This window comes from Coccidioides posadasii, chromosome 1 (genome assembly GCF_018416015.2).
Source record: "Coccidioides posadasii str. Silveira chromosome 1, complete sequence".
Classification (NCBI taxonomy): domain Eukaryota; kingdom Fungi; phylum Ascomycota; class Eurotiomycetes; order Onygenales; family Onygenaceae; genus Coccidioides; species Coccidioides posadasii.
In genome coordinates this window covers 2,212,480-2,232,615 of record NC_089407.1, presented here as the reverse complement: position 1 = coordinate 2,232,615, position 20,136 = coordinate 2,212,480, and the positions used below count along the sequence as shown (strand labels likewise).

The following is a 20,136-nucleotide window of genomic DNA, read 5'->3' as shown; positions in this document are numbered from 1 at the left end:
TTCAACATGTGCATTCCCGTAAATATCACCAAGGCTGGATGGACTGTCGAGCTCGCTTTCACGGTGCCTTTGCCTTATAAGGTCAGCGAAGAAACATACCCGGGCAATGTGGAAGCGAGAATACGCTCCGAGCCTGCGACCTACACTCGTATCAGCAAGAACTGTACGGATGTGTCCATTCCCAAGAGAGTGAGTTTTCCTCCAGCAAATATTGAACTGTCGCCTAACTTTTTGGCATTTTGCTGTAACCTAACCAGCACACTTGGCAGTTCTTTTGGCCAACGCTGCCATCCGTCCTTCCACCGGGTCATCCACGGCGGATAGCGCTGCTGCTGTTCGCGGCTCTACAGCGAGTAATTCTAGTAGCCCTGGTGGGGTTGAGGCAGAATGGAAGCCATCATTGTTTGCCTTGGAAACATGGTGATTAGTCTTTAGCGACATCAGAAAGAAACGCAGAAGTCATCATCTCTGCTGTGAGCTCAAATGCTGAGCTGCCGCAGCGTTTGAGTGACGGTGGAACTAGCGCCCGAACCAAGAGGAAAAATCACACAGTGAGGCTTGAAGTCTCAAAGAGCGCTCTTGTTCACGGCAAACCAAACAGTTACTGGATTTATGACTGTACTTCATAGACAGGTAGGGCTCCCAGAACGGGTGGTTCCATTCCCAGTTTCATAAATGTTCTTATTCACCTAGGTAATGGTATCTATGTTTCTGTTTTGTTTAAAAAGGAGCGCGGCCACTTCCACCTTATGGAGATCTGCTCACCAATAAAGCAACCCGTTATGGATAGGTGACATTTCAACGGATACACTGAATGCCTACTGCGGATGTGTGAGGGTCGCTGACTTAAGTGTTTTGAAGGGTTTGTATAACAAACTCTATGGGCTCAGTGAAAGGCTATCATAGTTTATTATCAGATATGTTATCCGGGGGACTGCCACTAGCGATTTGCATTGCTGGGGGGCGGGGTTTTCCGATCAACCGGGAGGCCGAACGCCGTCTTATGGTTATCGATCGACCGGCTACGAGGTGCAGTAGCGGGTGCCAATGTGATCCTTCGGTCCCCCTCAGGCGTAAGGATTTAAGGGAAGACTTGCATCCGTATGCGTGAAGGGAGGTTTGGGGTCATTGAAGCATGCAATGATACGTAGCCTCCTCGTTACGTGAAATGGAGTCTCATATCCTCAGAGCGGCCCTCACTTTGCTTCCTAAACCCACTAATCTCTCACATGGCTCATTTGAAAAAACAAAGCGTACGTATTTTCTTTCCCGTGTTCGTTTCCCCAGCCTGCCATGCCCGTCGCACATACGCCTTCCTCCAGCAGCCTTTTGGACGCCGTTTCTCCGTCAATTCCGTAGTCTGATACTCGTAGAAGAAGTGACCATCCTCCTGCAGGTACGCCCACAGGCAGGCCGTGTAGCTCCTCTAAGATCAAATCCCGGCGGGCTTGCAGCTCGTCCACGTAAGGCTGCATGGTAGTCCATGATCTCTCGAGGGCAACGGCGGCCGCAGACTGCGCAATTCCCACGGGAACGACTACGTTCGCGAGCGAGACGGCGATGAGATCAGGTATGTATTCCTTGGGCGCAACAATCCACCCTGCCCGCCAGCCGATCATGCGAAGTTCCTTGGAGGCGGCGCCGACGATAATTGTGCGATTAGCCATGCCTGGTAGCCCAGCAGGGTGGATAAGCGGTCTCTTATCAAACAGGAGCCGCTCCATGGCAGTGTCAAGGATGAGAAGGAGATCTGCCTCTACACAGAGTTTGGATATGAGGTCCCACTCTTCGGCATTGAAATAGCCTCCAGATGGCATCGATGGGGACATCAGAAGCATTGCTCGGACCTTGCTCTCTTTTCCCTGGACGGCTTCCCTCAATGCCTCCCTGTCCAATGTCCATTCGTTCCCCGGGGTGAACTTGAAGGGGACAAACTTGGGGACACACATGCGAGACGGACACGGTTGATGAGACCAGCGTAAGTTGGGTCAGTGACGATGACCTCATCGCCAACTTCAACGGTAGCAAGAAGGACGTTCAAGATGCCGGATAGTCCCCCGGAGGAGATGATGCAGTTTTCCTCCCCGGAGTACTGCACGCCGGATATCGACGAGACGTGGCGCGCAGCAATTTCGCGCAAATGACGCTGTCCGATAAAGGGCAGGTAGCTGTTATTCTGGTCTTGGTCGGCAGATGACTTCGTGCATGCAATGGCCTCTGGGTCAGGGGGTATATCCACGTCGAGATTCTCTAGGCGGAGAAAATCCTTGCCCGATAGATCTGCGATGTCTCCCATGCGATCGACCCCAATCGGGGCGATGTGGGCGAGACGGGTGGGTCGACTGCGGACCATGCTGAAGGGCAACGGGAAAGGGCAATGGAGAGAATCAATATGTATGTGCTCTACTTTTCCGGAAGGGAAAGGGGCAGCAGATGGAAATATATAAAATGGAGGGAGACGGAAGAATGACTCCGCACTGCGCACGACCTATGCCATCTTGATACCCCGCGCTAAGAGCAAAGCTCGGGAAATAATGGCTTCACGGAGCTTCCATTATAAGTGCAGAATCAGAGGGACGCTCACTAAGGATGCATAAAACAGTAGAAATGGGTCTCTCCATGATTTTCCTCAGTATGCTGGGGACGAAAAAGAAGGTGGTTTGGCTTTCGGGTCCCGCTACGGCCGAAGCAAACCCCGGATTCAGTCTAGTAGCCTGAAGCCACACGGGTAGACGCGGCGTCGATAGTTTCCAATCTGACATTGCTCAAGATCAGTCAATTCTGTCTCCTCGCCTACGAAAGGCGTGAGGAGGGGGGAATTTCGCTCGCATGAACCTGACGTTTAGCCTGTTCATAGGTGCTCTGAAGGTGTTAGGTAATCCAACCAGCACCTCGCTCATGTGACCCACATAGATTAGCCGAGATTCCCCTTTAGGTAGCTTAGTGAATGACAAGCATACAAGTCCTCCATCAGAAGGGCTTCCAAAGAGGTTGAGTGGGGAACAACGTTGATCCGATTGACGGAATTTCAGATGATCCGCTGTGGCTTTTGAGGGCGGTGAAACACTATTCTGCCATGTGGCTGTGATATTCTTCGTGGCTGGGTAGATACTGTGGCAATATACCCTACCCAAGCTCGGCCTAGCGCTGCCCACCCCAGCCAGCCCCCGCGCGATGATCTCACCCTGCCGCCGGAAGTTGTTTTTTGCTTTTTTGTTTCCCTCTGCTCTCATTTCACGCGTCGAGCAGCAGAGGTCGGCGGCTCGTGCTGATCGCGACAACAGGGGGGCCTTCTCGTATGTTCGTCATTCCTCTTGGAGAGAGTCCCTTGGAAAACCTGGCTGATGATCTCATGTCATGTTCATGCTTATTAACAGTTCCATGGCAGCAGTCTCTCACGCTCCACCACCGTGGCAAAAGCTCGTTTCTTTGTAGGTCTCCTGTACGGACCGTCTCCAGAGTACGCCTCTCAATTCCTGCTTGGATGAAGCGAACAGGAATGGGGCTCTATGTCTTGCTGGATCCCGGGACTGCCCGAATGATACCCCGTAATCTGCCCATGGCGCCTTTCGATGATAATCCTATCGAAGTGCGAGGAGGAGGCAAAAAAGAAAGAAAGGGAGGAAAAAATTTGGAAGAGTTTAGAAGTGGACTGCATGCTGGCCAATGACTGCTGGTGGAGCTGCATCCGATCGACATCCACTCTTTAAGCCCACAGATCAGTTGAGCTGTCTGTGCCTACCCAGCTTCAACCTGCATCTTTGCTCAAGCAGTCTTTTCTGGTGTCGAACTTGTCTAGCCCCCTCACATAACTTATGGAAAACCTGCAAACAGAGCTCCATCTTTGTGAAGGTCTGAGTAAATAGTGAACCATTTCTGTGTCTATTTGCTTGCCTCATTTGGACCGAGGGTAAAAAAGACATGCGCCTGGGATCAACCTCATATACCCAATTCATTCTCGCCACAAAGTAGAAAACTGACCAAGTGGATCAGCCTCTGAAAGCTAATTGATGATTGCTGTTTGCTCGGTGAGCTGTCACTGGGTGCCTCCATACACCGATGTTGTACAGCACACGGGCACAACCTTGACTAGATAGAACTTTTCCCCCATGGCAACTGGGCTAGCGGAATTACACAATGCCATATGTGTGACCTCCCTCCCTCTTTGACGCTCCTCTCTCTCTCTCTTTTTTTTTTTTTCTCCCTTTTTCCTCTTGTCTTTCTCCCTTCCTCTTCTCTTGTTTATCATTTGCTTCCTTCCACTCCAATATCTTCTGGTGAACAGACCTTGCATCTCCGTTAACTTCAGCTTTTCCCTTTCTCCTGTCACTGAACCTACAGAATATCCGGTCATAGCCCTCTAGAATCCAGCCTGATAAAATTCAGCATGAAGGCCACCGCGCTTCTTTCCATCGCGCTCTGTGCCGCGTTTGGTGCAGCCCAGAACCTGGATGACATTTCTGAATGCGGAGTAAGAGCTCACCGTTCACTGCGCCGTGTGCATTAACCCGAGGTGCCGATGCTGACCCCATTGTCATAGCGCATGTGCATCAACAATATGTTGAACAAAGCTTCCGAACTCGGCTGCGACAGCACTGACAAGGCGTGTCTCTGCAGCAAGCAGAACTTTGCCTTTGGTCTTCGTGACTGTACCCTGCAGGCTTGCGGGGGCGAGGACCTTCCAAAAATCATTGCTGTTGGCCAAGCGATTTGTGCCTCCGAAGGCGGCTCCAGTGGGTGCATACCTTCTCTCATGCAAAACGCGGCACTCTAACACCTACTCTTCTTCAGTGTCTGCGTCCGGTACTGCGTCAGATACTGCAACTGGCACTCCTACTAGCACTCCTACTGGCACTCCTACTGGCACTGATGGCCCCGATTCCACTCCATCAGAGACTGCCTCTAGTACTCCTACTGGCACCCATGGCACTGATTCTACTCAAACCAGCGGCTCTCCATCTGCTACCCAGACTGTAAGTCCCATGCAGTTCCAGATTCGTAAACATGTCCGAGCTGACAGCTTAACTAGACTGGCATTGTCCCTGGTGGGGAGTCATCCGCCTACACTACCTCTGCCATCGTCTCCACCGTGACTTCCGGCACTGAGGTTATTGAAACCACCGTCGGCTCTACCACTCTCTACACACAAGTCAGCGACTCCAACGGCACGGCCAGTCCCACGTCCGGCCTCACCGGCACACCCACTTCTGGCTCGGTCGCTGAAACGACCACCGAGAGCCCTACTGAGACTGAAATTCCCCCAGGCCAAACCACGCCAGCTGAAGGAGCTGCGGGTCGCGTCATGACAACTGCTGCACCTGGCGTCGCTGGAGCTCTTGGTCTCATCGCTCTTCTCGCCATGTAATCGGACCCAAAGCGAAGAGAGAAAAAATGACAACAATAATACAAAAAAATAAAAAAAATAAAAAATAAAAAGAATAGGTACACTTACCACCTAATGCCACTTGTTGTCTTGTATGGGAAGTTGGCGAGACGAGCGTAGCATGCTTTGTTTTCTTTTCACCCTCACTGGCGAAATTTGGCTGGTGTTATTCTTTATTCTTTCTTATTAATTCTTTTTTAATCACGAATGGCTTATGAGATACCAGAACCGTGTTTTATCCTTTAAACGCCGTGCAACATATTTTGAAATGGGACTTCATATTATACCATGGGTTTGGATGGGCCTGAACTTTGTAATAATGAGGTGGTTCCTCCCACAGTCCAGTATAAATGCAAATAACAACTTACTATTAACTATTATAACTTGGGTGAGCCTTTCAAGAAAAAAAAAAAAGGAAATTGAGGAAGGGGTGGAAATCCCTTGGGGCCCTGGCGGATGTTTTGACTGGTCGTCATATGATATTTAGCCGCTCACTCTAGCTGAAGCATGCTTGGTGAATCTCAGCTTCTTGATAGTTAAACAACGTTATCTGTCTCCAGGTCAGATGATGTGTCAAATGTGCCTAGGCCGTTAAGATCTTACCCTACAGCACTGGAGAGAAAGTGAGAGAATGATATTTATCCCTTGAAAGAGAATGATACGGGCAGGAGTGACTTTTCGGAGATCCTGCGGCAGAAGCTCAAGCTTGTTCAACGGGCCAGATGCATCGGGACAAGCACTCTATGCGCCTGCGACATGCAAAGCCGGACTTCCTCGACCGCCGATATCTGACTTTGGTTTCATTGTGGTTTGGATTGTCTACTTTCGCTGATGGTTTGCCGTGCTGAAAGCGCCTATGGCTCTATAGAAGCCGGTCAAGACGAAATGATTGACGATGGCATTTAACACTGCATAGATAAATGCAATAGACAACCTCCAAAAGTGCAAAGATAATGATGGTAATGATAAAAGAAACAGCCATCGGCTGTCTCGTCTCTGCCCATTTCAATTGTCCCCAAGGAAAAGAGCATTTCACAATCTCTCCAACGTCGCACTACTCTTCTCCTAAGCTCTCCCTAACGCATTGCCTCACTCTCCTCTTGAACTCCTTTGGATCCTCTCTCCATAGCCTTGCCGCCTCCACATTAGCTGGGCTCTCATCGTTCGGGCTGCTCAGCATGCTGATCACCGACAGTAAGATCGTCTCGGGCGTCTGCACGGGCGACCAGCGCTCTGCGGCGGATTCGTAACCGTACTTGTCCTCTTCGGGAGGGTGGAGGATGGAGATGCAGACTTCACCGTTGGGGTAAACTGAGGACAAACAAGGAAACATGATTCGTTAGTTCCCGTCTGAGATCAGAAGTTACTTTCTACTGGGGCGGTACACACACACACGCGCACATGCATGAATGCAAAACACAGCGGAGAAGGAGGAAACTCACTATTTGGATGAAAGATAGGAGGTTCAAACTTCATTTTCGGAGGCAAATGCGGGTATTCAGGAGGAAATGACAGCCGGGCACGGAAGAAGCCGCCTGGACGCCCCCGTGTCAGCATCGAACAGACTTAACAGGAGAGATTCATTCATGGACGCTCTGTGTGCTGCACGCACCGCCGTAGAACTTGCACTCATCAGAAATCATCAGCATGACCTCCCACTCGAAGATGTTATTCTCGTCCGTCAGACCGCAGCTTATTCCCGGAATATCCTTGTCCGTCTGCATCTGCTTGAGCTGGCGGCCCAGCAAGCCCGCTGCTGCTGATGCCGCCATTTCCTCTCTATTCGATCGTGGAGGGTTAATATAAGAGGGATCGTTTCCGGAGGGGACAGAGAAGGTTTGAAGATGGATCAGTCTGGTCGAAGAGGTGTTGCCGTTCGCTCGGTACAATAATCTCAGCAAATGGAACTACTTATATGGCTCTGGGGAAACGGAGCGAGAAATGACAGTTAAAAACAAAAAGTTCACAAGTTTGCTGAAAAGAAAGAAGAGCAGGAGGAAACTCAAATGCAGGCGAGATAGGATGAGTATTGATCCGCAATTTTGGATATTATTATTTCACTCTTAACTATGCGGGGGTGGGATGGATTGGATTGGATTGGGATGCGGTTGGGATTTTTTTTGCTGGCGGGCGGCGGCGGTGGCGCCGAACAAAGCAAACAAAACAGCGGGAGTCGCGGACGAGGGGTCTTCTTAATAACAGGCTCCTTCTCCCCACGTGAACCGCTCACACGCGCATGGGGCGAAAACGAGGTTGCGAGATGCGATGGCCCACGGGAAGTCAGCTTCGACCCGCGAAGTAATACGTTAGGTCAATACCATTCAGTTATAAGGATGACCGGGAAGGCGGCCCGCCGCTAGCTGCGTTCTATGGTCCCGCCCGTTGATGGAAACGATATTCACCAAGAGAATACAAAGCACAGAGCAGTTAATTAGATTATCTGCGGCTGTTGAGCCAGTCTTCACTGCAAATATTTACTTAGGAACAGTCAAAGGTTGCAAGTCGCACGTTATTTCATCGTTGTCTGCCTGATAAAAGAGCCCATCCTGGAGGGGGGGGGAAAAGACAGGATCAATACAATAAGACCAAAAAAAATTCAATGGCCACTTAGCCGCGCCATCATGTTGTAACTGGATACAAAGGGAAGATAAGGATATAAATATATAGTGCGAAAGGTAGGGAAAAGGGGCGGATGTGCGCATGTGCCAGTGCGGGAACTGTTGAACAAAGATGATGAGTTAGTTCTTTCCGTCGAAAACTTTGTCAACGGTTCCGCCTGCGACGGTGACGATCTCTACAGCGAGAATCGCACCAAACGCGAAACCGACGGCCATGGTTATGGCAAAGTACTTGGCAACAAGCTTCATGAGGCGGACGCGCGACGGCCAGGTGAAACTCTTCCATGCATCGAGCAATCCTAGACAACCCCCACCCAGCACGGCGGGCTCGATTTTTCCGTTAAACGTACGATCAAAGGGAACGATGGTGTCAACATCCGGCGAGAGCGCCGAAGCAGCAACACGGATCATGGTGACGGTGGCCGGGATCTCAATCAGGACAGTCAAAGCAAGCGTGAGCAGCAAGATAGCAATCGAGCCTGCTGCTGTTCCGGCGGTGGGCCTGTTGAGCTGTGGCATTTTCACGAGGGACTCGTCGTCCATGCGAATGCTGTGAATGGCGATACCGAGATAGAGGGGGATGAGGAAACAGATCTGAGACGCCACTGACTGAAGGGCAACCGCGGGAACGACCTTTCTCCAGATGCGATACGCGGGGATACGTCTCCAGAACGGTCGGGTGTTGGCCGATGGCTCCGAGATGACCGTGTGAACCCAGGTCAAGCTGATGGCAGTGAGTGCTACTTCTGCTGCGATGGTGGCCAAGGAGCGGGTAAGGAGGTGCGAATATGAAGCACCAAAGGAGAAGAGGGTGACGAGGATTGAGCGCGAAAAGACGTAGAGCAGGAAGACAGCCATTCCGCGGAAAGGGGCCCAGAAACCCCCGCGAGCCCTGAGATGTTTGAGGGTAGTCCTAATCTTTGTGGTTATGGGGCCTTTCTGAACCAAGTGTTCGGAATCAGCTCCTGGAAGGGTTTTCGGCCGTCCATCGTCATCCACGCTGTCAATCGAGACGTACGCTGCGGGTTGCGGATCTTCGACGATAGCCAGAGTGGGCACGATCATACCAAGTGTGTAGCTGATCTGAGACGACCGTCCGTCAGCGACTAAGCTTTCACTGGGACGAACCGGTTATGTTTGTATGGAGCCACTTACAATGCCTAGGACAAGTAGGAAAGCAAACGTCGTCGTCGCCAGTATGAACAGAGCCATGGGAGATCCCTGGGGCTTTCCGTCGCCGTCGGTATCGCCGCTAGGGCTGTTGGGCTGGCGGACCATCCGGATCGCTCGCGGCATCTCGGATACAGCCCTCTTCACCAGATGGTGAGCCGCAGTGGAGACGGCGCTCGACATGGCTAGATAGGAAAGATCAATAAAACTCGGATAGGTATGGAGCAACTCCGTACAGACAATGAATCTAGAAAAAGATGGGGAGTGAGAGCGAGAGATGCGTGGGTGAAGGAGAGTCGGCGATGCAGCAGGCAGCAGGCGGACAGGAGACTCGGGCAAGCAACAGGTGCCTTAGGGTAACTAGTTAGTTCCTTGGAAAGGTGGCCCTATGGAAGAACTATTGCCCGGGGAGTGACAAGGAAGTGGACTGCCCCGAGATTGTTAAAAATAGGCATTCTAAGCCTTATGAACACGAACCCCTTGAATGAGTTGCTCCGTACCACATACCCCGTACACAGATAGCTTGCTGAACATCTAGTGAGCAGACTCTTCAACTAACTAGCTAAAATTAGGGAAGTAAGACTCGGACGAAAATCTTACAGAAAACCACATGAGGCAAATACCTGTGGGTAAATAAATAGGTATGAGCAGATAGATTACCGCCATCCTATAGGATATTCACCAAACCCGGGCCTAAGTCTCTAACGCATTTCCAATAGCTGTCCTAGAGAGAGCTTTTGGTGGGTATATCCACTATCATATCACCCATACAGACATGTTCTAATCAGACTTTGTTTGTCAAAAACCACTTCCCTTAAGCAACAGGATAGATATCTTTCCTAAATAGATCCACAGCAAGGTAACTAGATCTTTGCACCACCATATCTCAGATAGTGGCAAGTTACAGGTTTTACATACTTGTCATCTACCCCATCCACATCAACTTGTCTTCCCCTGCTGAAGAGCCCGCATGATATCATCCTCCTTCTAGTCCTCAAAGGACGTTTTCCCTGTGTAGAGTTTCCACAGACATAGTCCAAGGCTATGGAGATCATCTTCAATTGTTGGAGGAGGATTAGGACCATTAGGTCAGTTCCGCGTCCGGTGGGGCGATATATAATTTGCTGTCGTCAATCCACTCCAGTTGCTAGAATCTTTGTCTACTCCCATCGCTTCACTGAAATCACACAGGCGGGGCCAGCTAACCGTGCAGAGCAGACAGTTAGCAGGCTTAATATCACCATGAACAATTCCTTGTCACCATGAACAATTCCTTTGCGGTGAAATTTGTGTAAGACTGAGCTCATCTGGTCCATAAAAGCCTTGCGTTGAGGGGCATCCACAGCTTTTGGATCGAAAGGTGTCTCAAGATCCACGATAATCCCGCTCATCCTTATTTCTCCTACTTCATCCATCCAGAGAGATCTTCCATGTACTTTAATAGCACATTCCCCCGCTGCAATCATGAGATTCAAATCCATGTTGGCTAGAGGGAGTCTTGTATGCCTTCAGTTCGTGTTCCTGTCGACAGATTTGTGAATTCGGCAAAAATGAGAGAGGCTGATGTTCAATTGCATCAATAGCAGCTCCCTAGGCCACAGAGCCCAAAGTTCGGCCTGCATGCTGGGAATTAGCGCGAGAACTGTCCTCCTGTTGCTGAACACATACCAGAGATACCCCATCAAGCTTGTGCTTTTGCCGAGTCATCATGCACTGTCATCTTAGCTGTTAACTGGAAGGGAGGTGCCTTATGAAGAGCATATGCAAGTCAATCAGTGACAGCAGTAAAAGAATCCTGGAATATCAGCATCCATATTACAAATAACTAACCAAGGCGCAGCGCTCAAACCGGGCGAGCAAACGGAAAGCTTTTGTTGGTTCTTGGTTGGAGCATCATTAGTTAACAAACAATCTGGCTTCTTGTTGCCTGGGGCCAACAAGCAGTTTCATATTCATTGACTGTCTATGCATCCCCAGGGGCCAGTAGTGGCTATGTACTGTACATGCAGTACTTGCACAAATACCTATGAATGTGGTTTGTAGCTGGGTATTAGCTCTGATGTACCCTGTAGTTAGTGCATTTCATGGGTTCGAGTCGACACTTTCACTGCTTCACAGAGAGCCTTCGCCCAAGCACCTTTGACCGTAAGTTGTTGTGTTATTACCCGCGCACCCAAGAGGAGAGACCTGAGCAGCGGATTTCCAAACTGCGCGACGGGCGGCGAGGATCAGCGGGCGCCTAGGTGGCTTGGCATGCTTAAGCTGGTTCCGGAGTTTGGTGAGGCTCGTCTGGATTGCATCTCCGTCTCTCCCACCCCAGCAAGTCAGCGGCAAGCATCACCACCACCACCGCTACCACCACCACTGCCATCCAGAGAGTGCCCAGCAAGCTGTCTAACACAGAGCCACCGCCTTTTCATTCTCATTATCACTCCATTCCACGCTCTCCTTACCTTCTCTCAGTTGAAACTCCCCAATTGCCTCGCATTCGCCCATTTGATTTTCTACAAGCGTCCACCGCCCAACCAGCAACGCGCCCGCCATCTCCAGCTATTACCCCGCCGTCCTTTGGATGTGTACTTATATAATTTCGCAACCGAATCGCTGAATCCCAGTCCCACTACCAACAACAGGAGAACGTCATTTACTTAGTCTCCTCCACACACACACTCTGAACATTCTTACCGGGAACCATGGGGAAGTCGTAAGTGCCAATCCGGCTTGTGCTGTTCGAAGTGGCCTGTCGAGTGCCTCTTCACCACTTCTCTCCCGTGTTTCGCATTTTCGCCCTCGCGGAAACCCTCCTCTCTGTTCTTTTCTTTTATTCTTTCTTCCCCATATTTTCACCTTTATACGCATTGTTTGAGCACCGATACGCGGCTGGATCTCTAAATGGGCGCATGGAGTGGCATGCCCTGGAATGAATCACCCTTGGCAATTCGCTGCAATTCGCTGACCATCCCCGCGCATTCTCTAGACAGTCGAAGTTGTCCCCCTCGCAACTTGATGAACTTCAAAAAGCGACCCATTTCGACAAGAAGGAGTTGCAGCAATGGTATAAAGGTATGTTCCCGGTTGGTTTCTTGGGCCGACTCCTACACACCGAGCGATGCTGACGATCTTTCTCCACGCAGGGTTCCTGAAGGACTGCCCCTCCGGCACCCTTACGAAGGAGGAATTCCAAAAGATCTACCGGCAGTTCTTCCCCTTTGGCGACCCGTCCTCTTTTGCGAACTACGTTTTCAGAGTATTTGATTCCGATAATAGCGGCATGATCGACTTTAAAGAGTTCATCTGCGCCCTATCGGTGACCTCCCGCGGCAGAATGGAAGACAAATTAGACTGGGCTTTCCAGCTGTACGATATCGATGGCGACGGGAAGATCAGCTACGATGAAATGCTCGCGATAGTCGAGGCTATATATAAAATGGTGAGATAACCCACCCGCCCCAATTGCCTACCCTTGCTGCTTATTTGGTTCTGAACAACTTTTGCAGGTTGGGTCAATGGTAAAGCTCCCGGAAGATGAAGATACCCCTGAAAAGCGCGTCAAGAAGATCTTCCGGATGATGGATAAGGATGAGAACGGAAGCCTGGACATCGCCGAATTCAAGGAGGGCAGTAAGCGGGACGAGACCATTGTCAGCGCCCTATCGCTTTACGATGGCCTTGTTTAGCCGCCTTGCGTGCTCGTTTCCTCTGATAGCTGCAGCCTTTCCAACCTATTGGATCGTCCCTGTTTTCCTTTTTTTTTTTTTTTTTTTTTTTTTTTGCCCCCTTCCCAAGAAAGGCAATCCCCATTTCCCAGTAAATATATCCTTCCGTTTCATTATGTTTCCCAATTCTTATGATACATATACCTTGTTTCCTCTAGCATGTCAGATGTACGATCCTGCACGAAATGTCCCCTTGGCCTTTTCTACGAACTCTTTTTGCCCTTTTTATGGTGGGGCGTCACTTGCCATTGTACCTGAATTGTTTAGTTACGGCTTGTGTTATCGGTGTGTTTCCTTCGCCGCAAGGCAAGGTTCTCGAAGGTCGCGGCCGGCAATGAGCTTCCAGCCTGCCAGGAGTTCGCATCACCACTCCCCGCTGGCACGAAGCGCCGTATTTTCGTCCCTTCCCCGCCAAATGTTCATATTCGCCCGTCCAGGTCCATCGACGGCATAGCGGGGTTCAGTTTCCAGCCTCAAGCTTCCCGGCATATAGGGTGCGTCGCGCCCCGCCCACTACACGAATGGCTTGGAGAAACCGTTGCTGTTGCTCCGCCTATCTGACATCACTCCTCTTCTTGTACTATTTTTCTTTTTCTCTCTTTTTCTTTTTTTCCTTTCCTTTCCCCTTTCCGTTCCTTTCTTTTTTTTTCTTTTTTTTCCTCCCTCCTTTTTTCTTTTTGACGAAACGCCGAAGTTCTGTTTTCTCTTGGCGGGCCTTTGCATGACTGATGGCGGTGTAGGTCTGATTTTGAATATTGCTTGGTTGAGTGATTCTTGGGCTCCGGCGTCTACTAGTTATTAGTTAGTACCCCTGCGTGTACGAGAACTTAAGAAAGCAAAGTGAATTTATAACATTAAAACTCGAGCCAGCGAGGCCATCATCGCCCCCTGTTCACTCTTCTCCCGCCCCCCGTCGCTCCTCGCTGCCCGTTCCAGGAGATGCGCCGTGCTTGGCTGATGTAATCACCCTGTTAGTTGGTTACATAAGCCGAAGCTCCAATTTGGACAGCTGCCTTGACGTGCTGTCTCTCTCTCTGTCTCTCTCGCTCGCTCACTCACACGCACTCCCTTTTCTTTCCATTCTGTCTTCGGTGTTGTGGCATCTGCTCATTCTTATTGCTGGCGAGATATGAGTTGACTGCATCTGTTCTCCGCTCCATTTGCATTGACACTCATGAATTCGTGACTTCTTCAGCGCTTATATATAACCGTCACATACATAGCCACCAGCAATCGGTTCGTCAGGTTGAGTTGGACAGCGAACCCTCCAGCGGAGAACATGTGCTGATGACAAGTCTCTCAGTCTAGGTAATATCTCAAAATGCGGCCCTCGTTTCCAAATACCCTTCACCTCCTTTCCCCCCTCTTACTCCTCTATCCACACTTTTCATCGGCGTTCTATCTTCCGGGTGTTGCGCCAACCTCCTACGAAGTCGGCCAAAAGGTTCCGCTCCATGTAAACCGCGTCTCACCAACTGTCTCTGAACACGATGCTCAACTCCATTCCATAATTTCATATGACTACTATTACTCGGACTTTATGTTCTGCCGGCCTAAAGACGGGCCAGAGGATGTCAGAGAATCACTCGGCAGTATTATATTCGGCGACCGCATCCAGACATCTCCGTTTGAGATCTTCATGGCCAAGAACGAAACCTGCAAATTGCTTTGCCCGGAGGTCGTGTTTGACCCGGCGAGCAGTAGTTTCGTCAATCAGAGAATATGGGATGGGTACAATGTGAATTTGCTTATAGATGGGCTCCCTGCGGCGCAGCTGAGCGAGGATCCGCAGACAGACGAGGAGTTCTATAGCCCTGGATTCTTCTTGGGCGAGGTTGATAAAGATGGGAGCAAGTTGCTGAACAATCATTATGATATCTATGTTGATTACCATCGTGCAGCGGCTTTGGGCAAGACAGAGCAGTACCGCGTCGTTGGCGTCTTAGTGAACCCTTCCTCGCGAAAGCCATCAAAGGTCCTGAATGATGATAAAAAAGCTGAATGCTCACCGAACGGACCTCCGGTTTCTCTCAGTGAAGACGAAGACACGACCGTCGCTTGGACTTATAGTGTCATCTGGAGGGAATCCCCGACAGCCTGGGCCACCCGCTGGGATAAGTACCTGCACGTCTATGATCCCAGCGTGCATTGGTACTCGCTCATTTACTCCGCGGTTTTTGTCATCCTGCTAGTGGCCCTAGTTAGCACGATCTTACTCCGAGCACTACGAAAAGATATCGCGAGGTACAACAGGCTCAACATGATCAACCTGGACGACTTGGATGGAAATCCGGCTTCCGTCGAAGATGGAATTCAGGAAGATTCTGGTTGGAAGCTCGTGCACGGTGACGTATTCCGTTGCCCGAAACAGCCATTACTGCTGAGCGTATTCTTGGGAAATGGCGCCCAGCTCTTCATGATGACTGGCCTGACAGTTCGTAAGTGGTACCCCACGGCAAGTCGATACGTTCATTGGTGCTGAGAGAAAATAGTCTTTGCCTTGTTCGGTCTTCTCTCTCCGTCGAACAGAGGGTTTTTGGGAACAGTCATCCTGATACTCTATACTTTCCTCGGCTCTATCGGCGGCTACGTTTCAGCCAGAGCTTATAAGTCGTTTGGAGGTGAAGCTTGGAAGCAACTCATCATTGCAACGCCTCTCGTGTTACCGGCTATTGTGTTTTCGGTGTTCTTTTTCCTAAACTTCATCCTCTGGATTAAAGGGGCCAGTGGCGCTGTGCCTTTCACCACCATGGTAGTTATAGTTTTGATATGGTTTATTATCAGCGTGCCTCTCAGCGTGGCAGGCAGCTGGATCGGGTTCAAACAACCGGTATGTGTTTCAATTTCCTGTTCGGGCCCTCAGGGATATCCTAACAATCAATTTATCAGGCTCTCGAAGGACCGACGAAAACAAATCAGATCCCCCGTCAGATCCCTCCAGCGGTTGGTTCGCTCCGACTGATCCCGTCTACTTTGATTGCCGGCTTACTTCCCTTTGCGGCTATCTTTGTTGAGTTGTACTTCATCATGAATTCGCTCTGGACCGGTAAAATCTACTATATGTTTGGCTTCCTCTTCCTTTGCTACGGTTTGATGATCATGATGTCCGCCATGACCACTATACTCCTAGTATATTTCCTTCTCTGTGCTGAGGACTACCGGTGGCAATGGAGATCGTTCATCGGCGCCGGCATGACGGGCGGGTATGTTTTCATTAACGCCCTTATCTTTTGGGTAACACGGGTTAGCTTTGGCGGAATCACTGGCGCCATCCTTTATTTGGGATATTCGGCATTGTTAGCATTCTTAGCTTTCATTCTGACTGGTAAGCTTTGGCTGTTGCTACATTTTGGTCGGGGAGACGACAATCTAACTATACATTCTAGGCTCGATCGGATTTTTCGCCTCCTGGGCGTTTATTCACCGTATATATAGATCTATCAAGGTAGACTGAACCAACTATTGTGCAATTGGCAGATAAAAATAATTATCACTTGCCAGTTTGCCTGTGGAGAATTGAATGGAGCTCTTGGGTTATATAATACCTCAGTAGCAGCTAAGGTTTAGGCAAACCTCTCGAATCCTAGCTTAGCGAATAAGCATAATCCTCCCAACTATGTACTCCGTGTCAAGATTCGCCTACCTGGATACTAAGTAATCAATCTGGGTCATGTGAGTGAAGTGCTAGTTGGATTACCTAACAGCTAGTATTTCGGATCAGGTTCCGGGTAGCTGGTCTGGTCTCATACATTTATTTCCCCAAATAGATATCTAACCTGCATGAAGAGCAGATTTTTCGTCAGATTGCTGTCAGACCCTACACCTGCCAAGTTGTGTACAGTAGTACGGAGTACACTTGTCAAAGTGAGCTTTCCGGAATCCGGGCCTGACTTTGAATAGGAACTCTGCATTTCCTTGTGCACCTGCATGGTGACCATTCAATCTTCATATCTGGCTTGATCTCATATATTTCAACAATGGCGATAGTTGAAAAGTTCTTCTATGATGGCGATGACGGCGAGGTAGAGGATATGCGCAAGTACAAACGTGGAGGATATCACCCTGTACTCCTTGGTGAGGTATTGCCCAAGCAGTCAACTTCCAACTCTCGAAAACCAAGGTACTGGATTTTGCAAAAGTTAGGCCATGGTGCTTTTGCTACAGTATGGCTAGCAAAGGATCTTTTGGGCTCTCTGTATGTGATGCTAATTGTGTGGTCCATCAGCATATTTGATGACTGATTTATACTGATATAGTGGTTATGTTGCTCTCAAAATCAACATTTCATGTATCACTGGTGAGAACAATGAGATCCGAATTCTTCGGCAGTTACGGGATTCCGGTCATCAGAATCAGCTTGGATATAATAATGTTATCCATCTATTAGATGACTTCGCGATTCAAGGGCCCAATGGAATACATGATTGCATTGTTACTGAAGTAGTAGGTGGCATGAGGTATTTCCGTGATACTTCAATTTTTAAAGCTTGTGTCAAGAAGCTCTCACTTCAGGCTATAATGGGACTTTCATACTTGCATAGTCAAGGAGTGACTCATGGTGGTAAGTATTATTTCAGTGTCTCCAAGACACTATACCATATCTGATTAAATTACAGACTTACATATTGGGAATCTTGCTGTGAGCATGCCTCAGCTGAATGAGTATCCAGAAGAGTCAATAATGGAGCATTTTTTCCAATCCTGAAATTGTTCCTGTTGTGGCTCAAAATCCATTGGATCAGAATGAGTCTGTCCCGGCATATCTTGTTCCGTCTGTCTCTCTGGTGGAATTTTTAGAATGGAAAGCAGGGAATAGTGCAACTTATGAACCCCTCTGCCTCAAGATCATGGATCTTGGAAACTGTAAGCGGCTACTATCGGATTACCATCTACAGGTAATAGTGACTGAAATTCCTAGCGTTTCGAAAGTCAGACAAAAGACCGCCATCAAACACTCCCATAGCCATCCGCGCTCCCGAGGTAACCTTCTGTGAGCTTTCAAATGGTAAGGTAGGGTCGGATTGGGATAAACCTATAGATGTCTGGGCGGCGGCGTGCACTGTAAGTTCAGACCCGCGGGGACGAGCTCTTCGCCACCGCTTTCCAGCTATCTGACCCAGGGCGGTAGATCTACCATATGAATTATGGCTATGCCTTGCTGCATGGATTGGGTCGAGGTGATTGGATTATATACCATACTCTTGAACTAGCTGGCCCTCTCCCACCTGCCTGGAGGCCATACTGGGACTTGGATAAGGTTTGCGCAAACGCTGGCGGTATGTCTGTCGAACGCCTCTATCGTTTCTGTCACGAGACTCAATTTTAACACTTCTCCCTCCAGAACGACGACAGCTTGATACGGAAGGGTTCTGGGCCGAGCAGCGGATTCATCGGCCTTGCGCACCCTCTCAGCGGGATACAGACCAACTGATTGATTTGTTAAGGAGTATGCTTAAGATCAACCCTGATGACAGACCACAAGTGAGCACGCTACTTGATCATCCGTGGTTTTCCTGATTAAGAGCATGAAAGTATCTTTCTTCGCCCTCGGGCAACAGTGATGATAGGTGCATGGGTCTAGTTCCCAGGTGCTGGCGCGTGTCGTGCTAGACGGTCGTGTTGAAAGGCACCAGGCAACTTCCATAGTGGTACTACACGCCAATCAGTTCATTGTAAATGTTCTCTAATGAAATGATTTACAGTTATGATCAGACAAATGATGAAGGTACATGTGTGTACAAATGTAACCTGCTATTGAAGGATGCACTTTGGTCCTTGAAATCATAGGGGGTAGCTTCAGGCATATGAAGTTATTTCCTGAATGGTGTGTCAACAAGATATTGGAATTCCCATACACTGTTCTGACTTCTCATGTGTTCCGCCTAACTACCTACATAACATCTACCCCGTGGATGCAATGAGCTTACCAACAGATGTGAGCCACACAAAGGTTGTGTACTGTAGCCGAATCCATTGTGATACTGTAATTTAACTGACACCACCCGCAAAAATCTCCATAATGATGTTGTATCAAACCCATCACCCCTATCGCGCTCCAAAACTGATATAAGGGTACTTTGCAAGAGCTTTTGTGAGCCCATTGGCTTTAATCACATTGGTTCCAATGTGCTTATTTGAGATTTCATTCTTTTAAACCCAATCTCTCAACATATCGCAGCAAACCCTGATATGGTGTGCTCTTCGAAGTATAGGTTCAGCTTTGGCTAAGTTGACAGCTCCTATGTTGTCAACATTCAATTTTTGAGGTCCTAAGCTTTGCTGAGTTTTTGCTAGTCACATCTGCTTCCATCAACATGTTGTTAAACCACACCAATTCACAAGCAGCTTTGCTAGCTGCTAGATATTCTGTCTCGGTTGTGCATTTTAAAACAGGCTTGGAGCTCTGTTCATTGTAACAATTTAGCTGCTGGTAGATTATAGTCAGAATCTGTGATTGTGACTAGTTCCAACCTCTGAACCTGTTCCTTTGAGGACTATACCCTTCATTTTCATACCTTTGAGGTATTGTAGGACATGTTTGAATGCCATCTAACATTCCCTATTTGGCCTGCTGTTGAATTTGGATAGGTAATTGACCGTTAGACGGTTAATGCAAGATCTGGCCTTGTAGATGTAATTAGGAACTGCATGGAGCCTATGCCCTTCCTATAGTTACTAGGCGTGAACTGCTTATTGGCTCCAGCTGATTCTTCGCCAGCTTGATCTGGCACGAATTTACTGTAGATTCCTTTTATCATAGGGGTCAGAGCAGGTTTACAGTCTTCCATGTCGGATTCACTTTGTAAATCCTCAATATACTGTTCTTGCCTAACAAAGAGATCTCCATTTGGCTTTTTGAGCTTGCATGCCTAGGAAATGGCTTTGACTCGTAACTTTCTTCATCTCAAAGCGATGTTGAAGCATTTTTAGGAGCCAGTCAATCTCAGATCCATCGGGTCCCATTACATAGCAGTCATCAACGTGTACAGTTAAATAGAGTGGCCTCCTCTTGTGGTAGAGCATGCCAGCATCGTTTGAAATCCTAGGGATTTCCAGTATTCAGTACCTGCTTGATACTAGTGCGTAGTAACCCTGTTTCAACACGTAGTGGCGTAGGAGCCGTACCGAATTCCCAAGGGCGATGCTTTAAAACACGCTCTTCCCCTGGAAAAGTTCCATTTAGGAAGGCTGTAACGAAATAAAAGACTCTAACTCTCCAATTTCTGGCTGCTGAGATCGCGAAGAAGCT

The 20,136-nt window shown here is 48.9% G+C and overlaps 9 protein-coding genes across 9 annotated transcripts; 6 read left to right on the top strand and 3 right to left on the bottom strand.

Annotated features, from left to right (window-relative positions):
• Positions 1-6: 6 nt before the first annotated feature.
• On the top strand, positions 7-424 carry D8B26_000617 (uncharacterized protein; the record flags this gene model as incomplete). Its single annotated transcript, XM_003070989.1, has 2 exons — positions 7-163; positions 258-424. The coding sequence occupies 2 exons, from the start codon at positions 7-9 to the stop codon at positions 422-424; spliced, it is 324 nt and encodes a 107-aa protein (XP_003071035.1).
• Positions 425-1,217: 793 nt separating this feature from the next.
• D8B26_000616 (uncharacterized protein) lies at positions 1,218-1,949 on the bottom strand (the record flags this gene model as incomplete). Its single annotated transcript, XM_066123288.1, has 1 exon — positions 1,218-1,949. One exon carries the CDS (start codon positions 1,947-1,949, stop codon positions 1,218-1,220), a length of 732 nt encoding a protein of 243 aa, XP_065979362.1.
• A 2,251-nt stretch (positions 1,950-4,200) lies between these two features.
• D8B26_000615 (uncharacterized protein) lies at positions 4,201-5,771 on the top strand. The gene is made up of 4 exons (XM_003070987.2): positions 4,201-4,471; positions 4,541-4,733; positions 4,792-4,973; positions 5,030-5,771. Exons 1-4 carry the CDS (start codon positions 4,388-4,390, stop codon positions 5,363-5,365), a joined length of 795 nt encoding a protein of 264 aa, XP_003071033.1. The 5' UTR covers positions 4,201-4,387; the 3' UTR covers positions 5,366-5,771.
• Positions 5,772-6,335: 564 nt separating this feature from the next.
• UBC15 (Ubiquitin-conjugating enzyme E2 15) lies at positions 6,336-7,468 on the bottom strand. Its single transcript, XM_003070986.2, has 3 exons — positions 6,996-7,468; positions 6,826-6,918; positions 6,336-6,694 (listed from the first exon to the last, which is right to left on the bottom strand). Exons 1-3 carry the CDS (start codon positions 7,153-7,155, stop codon positions 6,438-6,440), a joined length of 510 nt encoding a protein of 169 aa, XP_003071032.1. The 5' UTR covers positions 7,156-7,468; the 3' UTR covers positions 6,336-6,437.
• Positions 7,469-7,826: 358 nt separating this feature from the next.
• D8B26_000613 (uncharacterized protein) lies at positions 7,827-9,487 on the bottom strand. The gene is made up of 2 exons (XM_003070985.2): positions 9,157-9,487; positions 7,827-9,084 (listed from the first exon to the last, which is right to left on the bottom strand). The coding sequence occupies exons 1-2, from the start codon at positions 9,352-9,354 to the stop codon at positions 8,122-8,124; spliced, it is 1,161 nt and encodes a 386-aa protein (XP_003071031.2). The 5' UTR covers positions 9,355-9,487; the 3' UTR covers positions 7,827-8,121.
• A 2,080-nt stretch (positions 9,488-11,567) lies between these two features.
• NCS1 (Neuronal calcium sensor 1) lies at positions 11,568-12,848 on the top strand (the record flags this gene model as incomplete). Its single annotated transcript, XM_066123287.1, has 4 exons — positions 11,568-11,875; positions 12,149-12,234; positions 12,306-12,601; positions 12,669-12,848. Exons 1-4 carry the CDS (start codon positions 11,865-11,867, stop codon positions 12,846-12,848), a joined length of 573 nt encoding a protein of 190 aa, XP_065979361.1. The 5' UTR covers positions 11,568-11,864.
• Positions 12,849-14,186: 1,338 nt separating this feature from the next.
• On the top strand, positions 14,187-16,498 carry D8B26_000611 (uncharacterized protein). Its single transcript, XM_003070983.2, has 4 exons — positions 14,187-15,325; positions 15,380-15,717; positions 15,777-16,212; positions 16,274-16,498. The coding sequence occupies exons 1-4, from the start codon at positions 14,209-14,211 to the stop codon at positions 16,339-16,341; spliced, it is 1,959 nt and encodes a 652-aa protein (XP_003071029.1). The 5' UTR covers positions 14,187-14,208; the 3' UTR covers positions 16,342-16,498.
• Positions 16,499-16,864: 366 nt separating this feature from the next.
• Positions 16,865-17,592, top strand: D8B26_000610 (uncharacterized protein; the record flags this gene model as incomplete). The annotated part of the gene is made up of 3 exons (XM_066123286.1): positions 16,865-17,082; positions 17,144-17,448; positions 17,504-17,592. The coding sequence occupies 3 exons, from the start codon at positions 16,865-16,867 to the stop codon at positions 17,590-17,592; spliced, it is 612 nt and encodes a 203-aa protein (XP_065979360.1).
• A 142-nt stretch (positions 17,593-17,734) lies between these two features.
• On the top strand, positions 17,735-18,635 carry D8B26_000609 (uncharacterized protein; the record flags this gene model as incomplete). The annotated part of the gene is made up of 5 exons (XM_066123285.1): positions 17,735-17,750; positions 17,806-17,948; positions 18,016-18,163; positions 18,229-18,535; positions 18,590-18,635. 4 exons carry the CDS (start codon positions 17,735-17,737, stop codon positions 18,402-18,404), a joined length of 483 nt encoding a protein of 160 aa, XP_065979359.1. The 3' UTR covers positions 18,405-18,535; positions 18,590-18,635.
• Between the last annotated feature and the right edge of the window lie 1,501 nt (positions 18,636-20,136).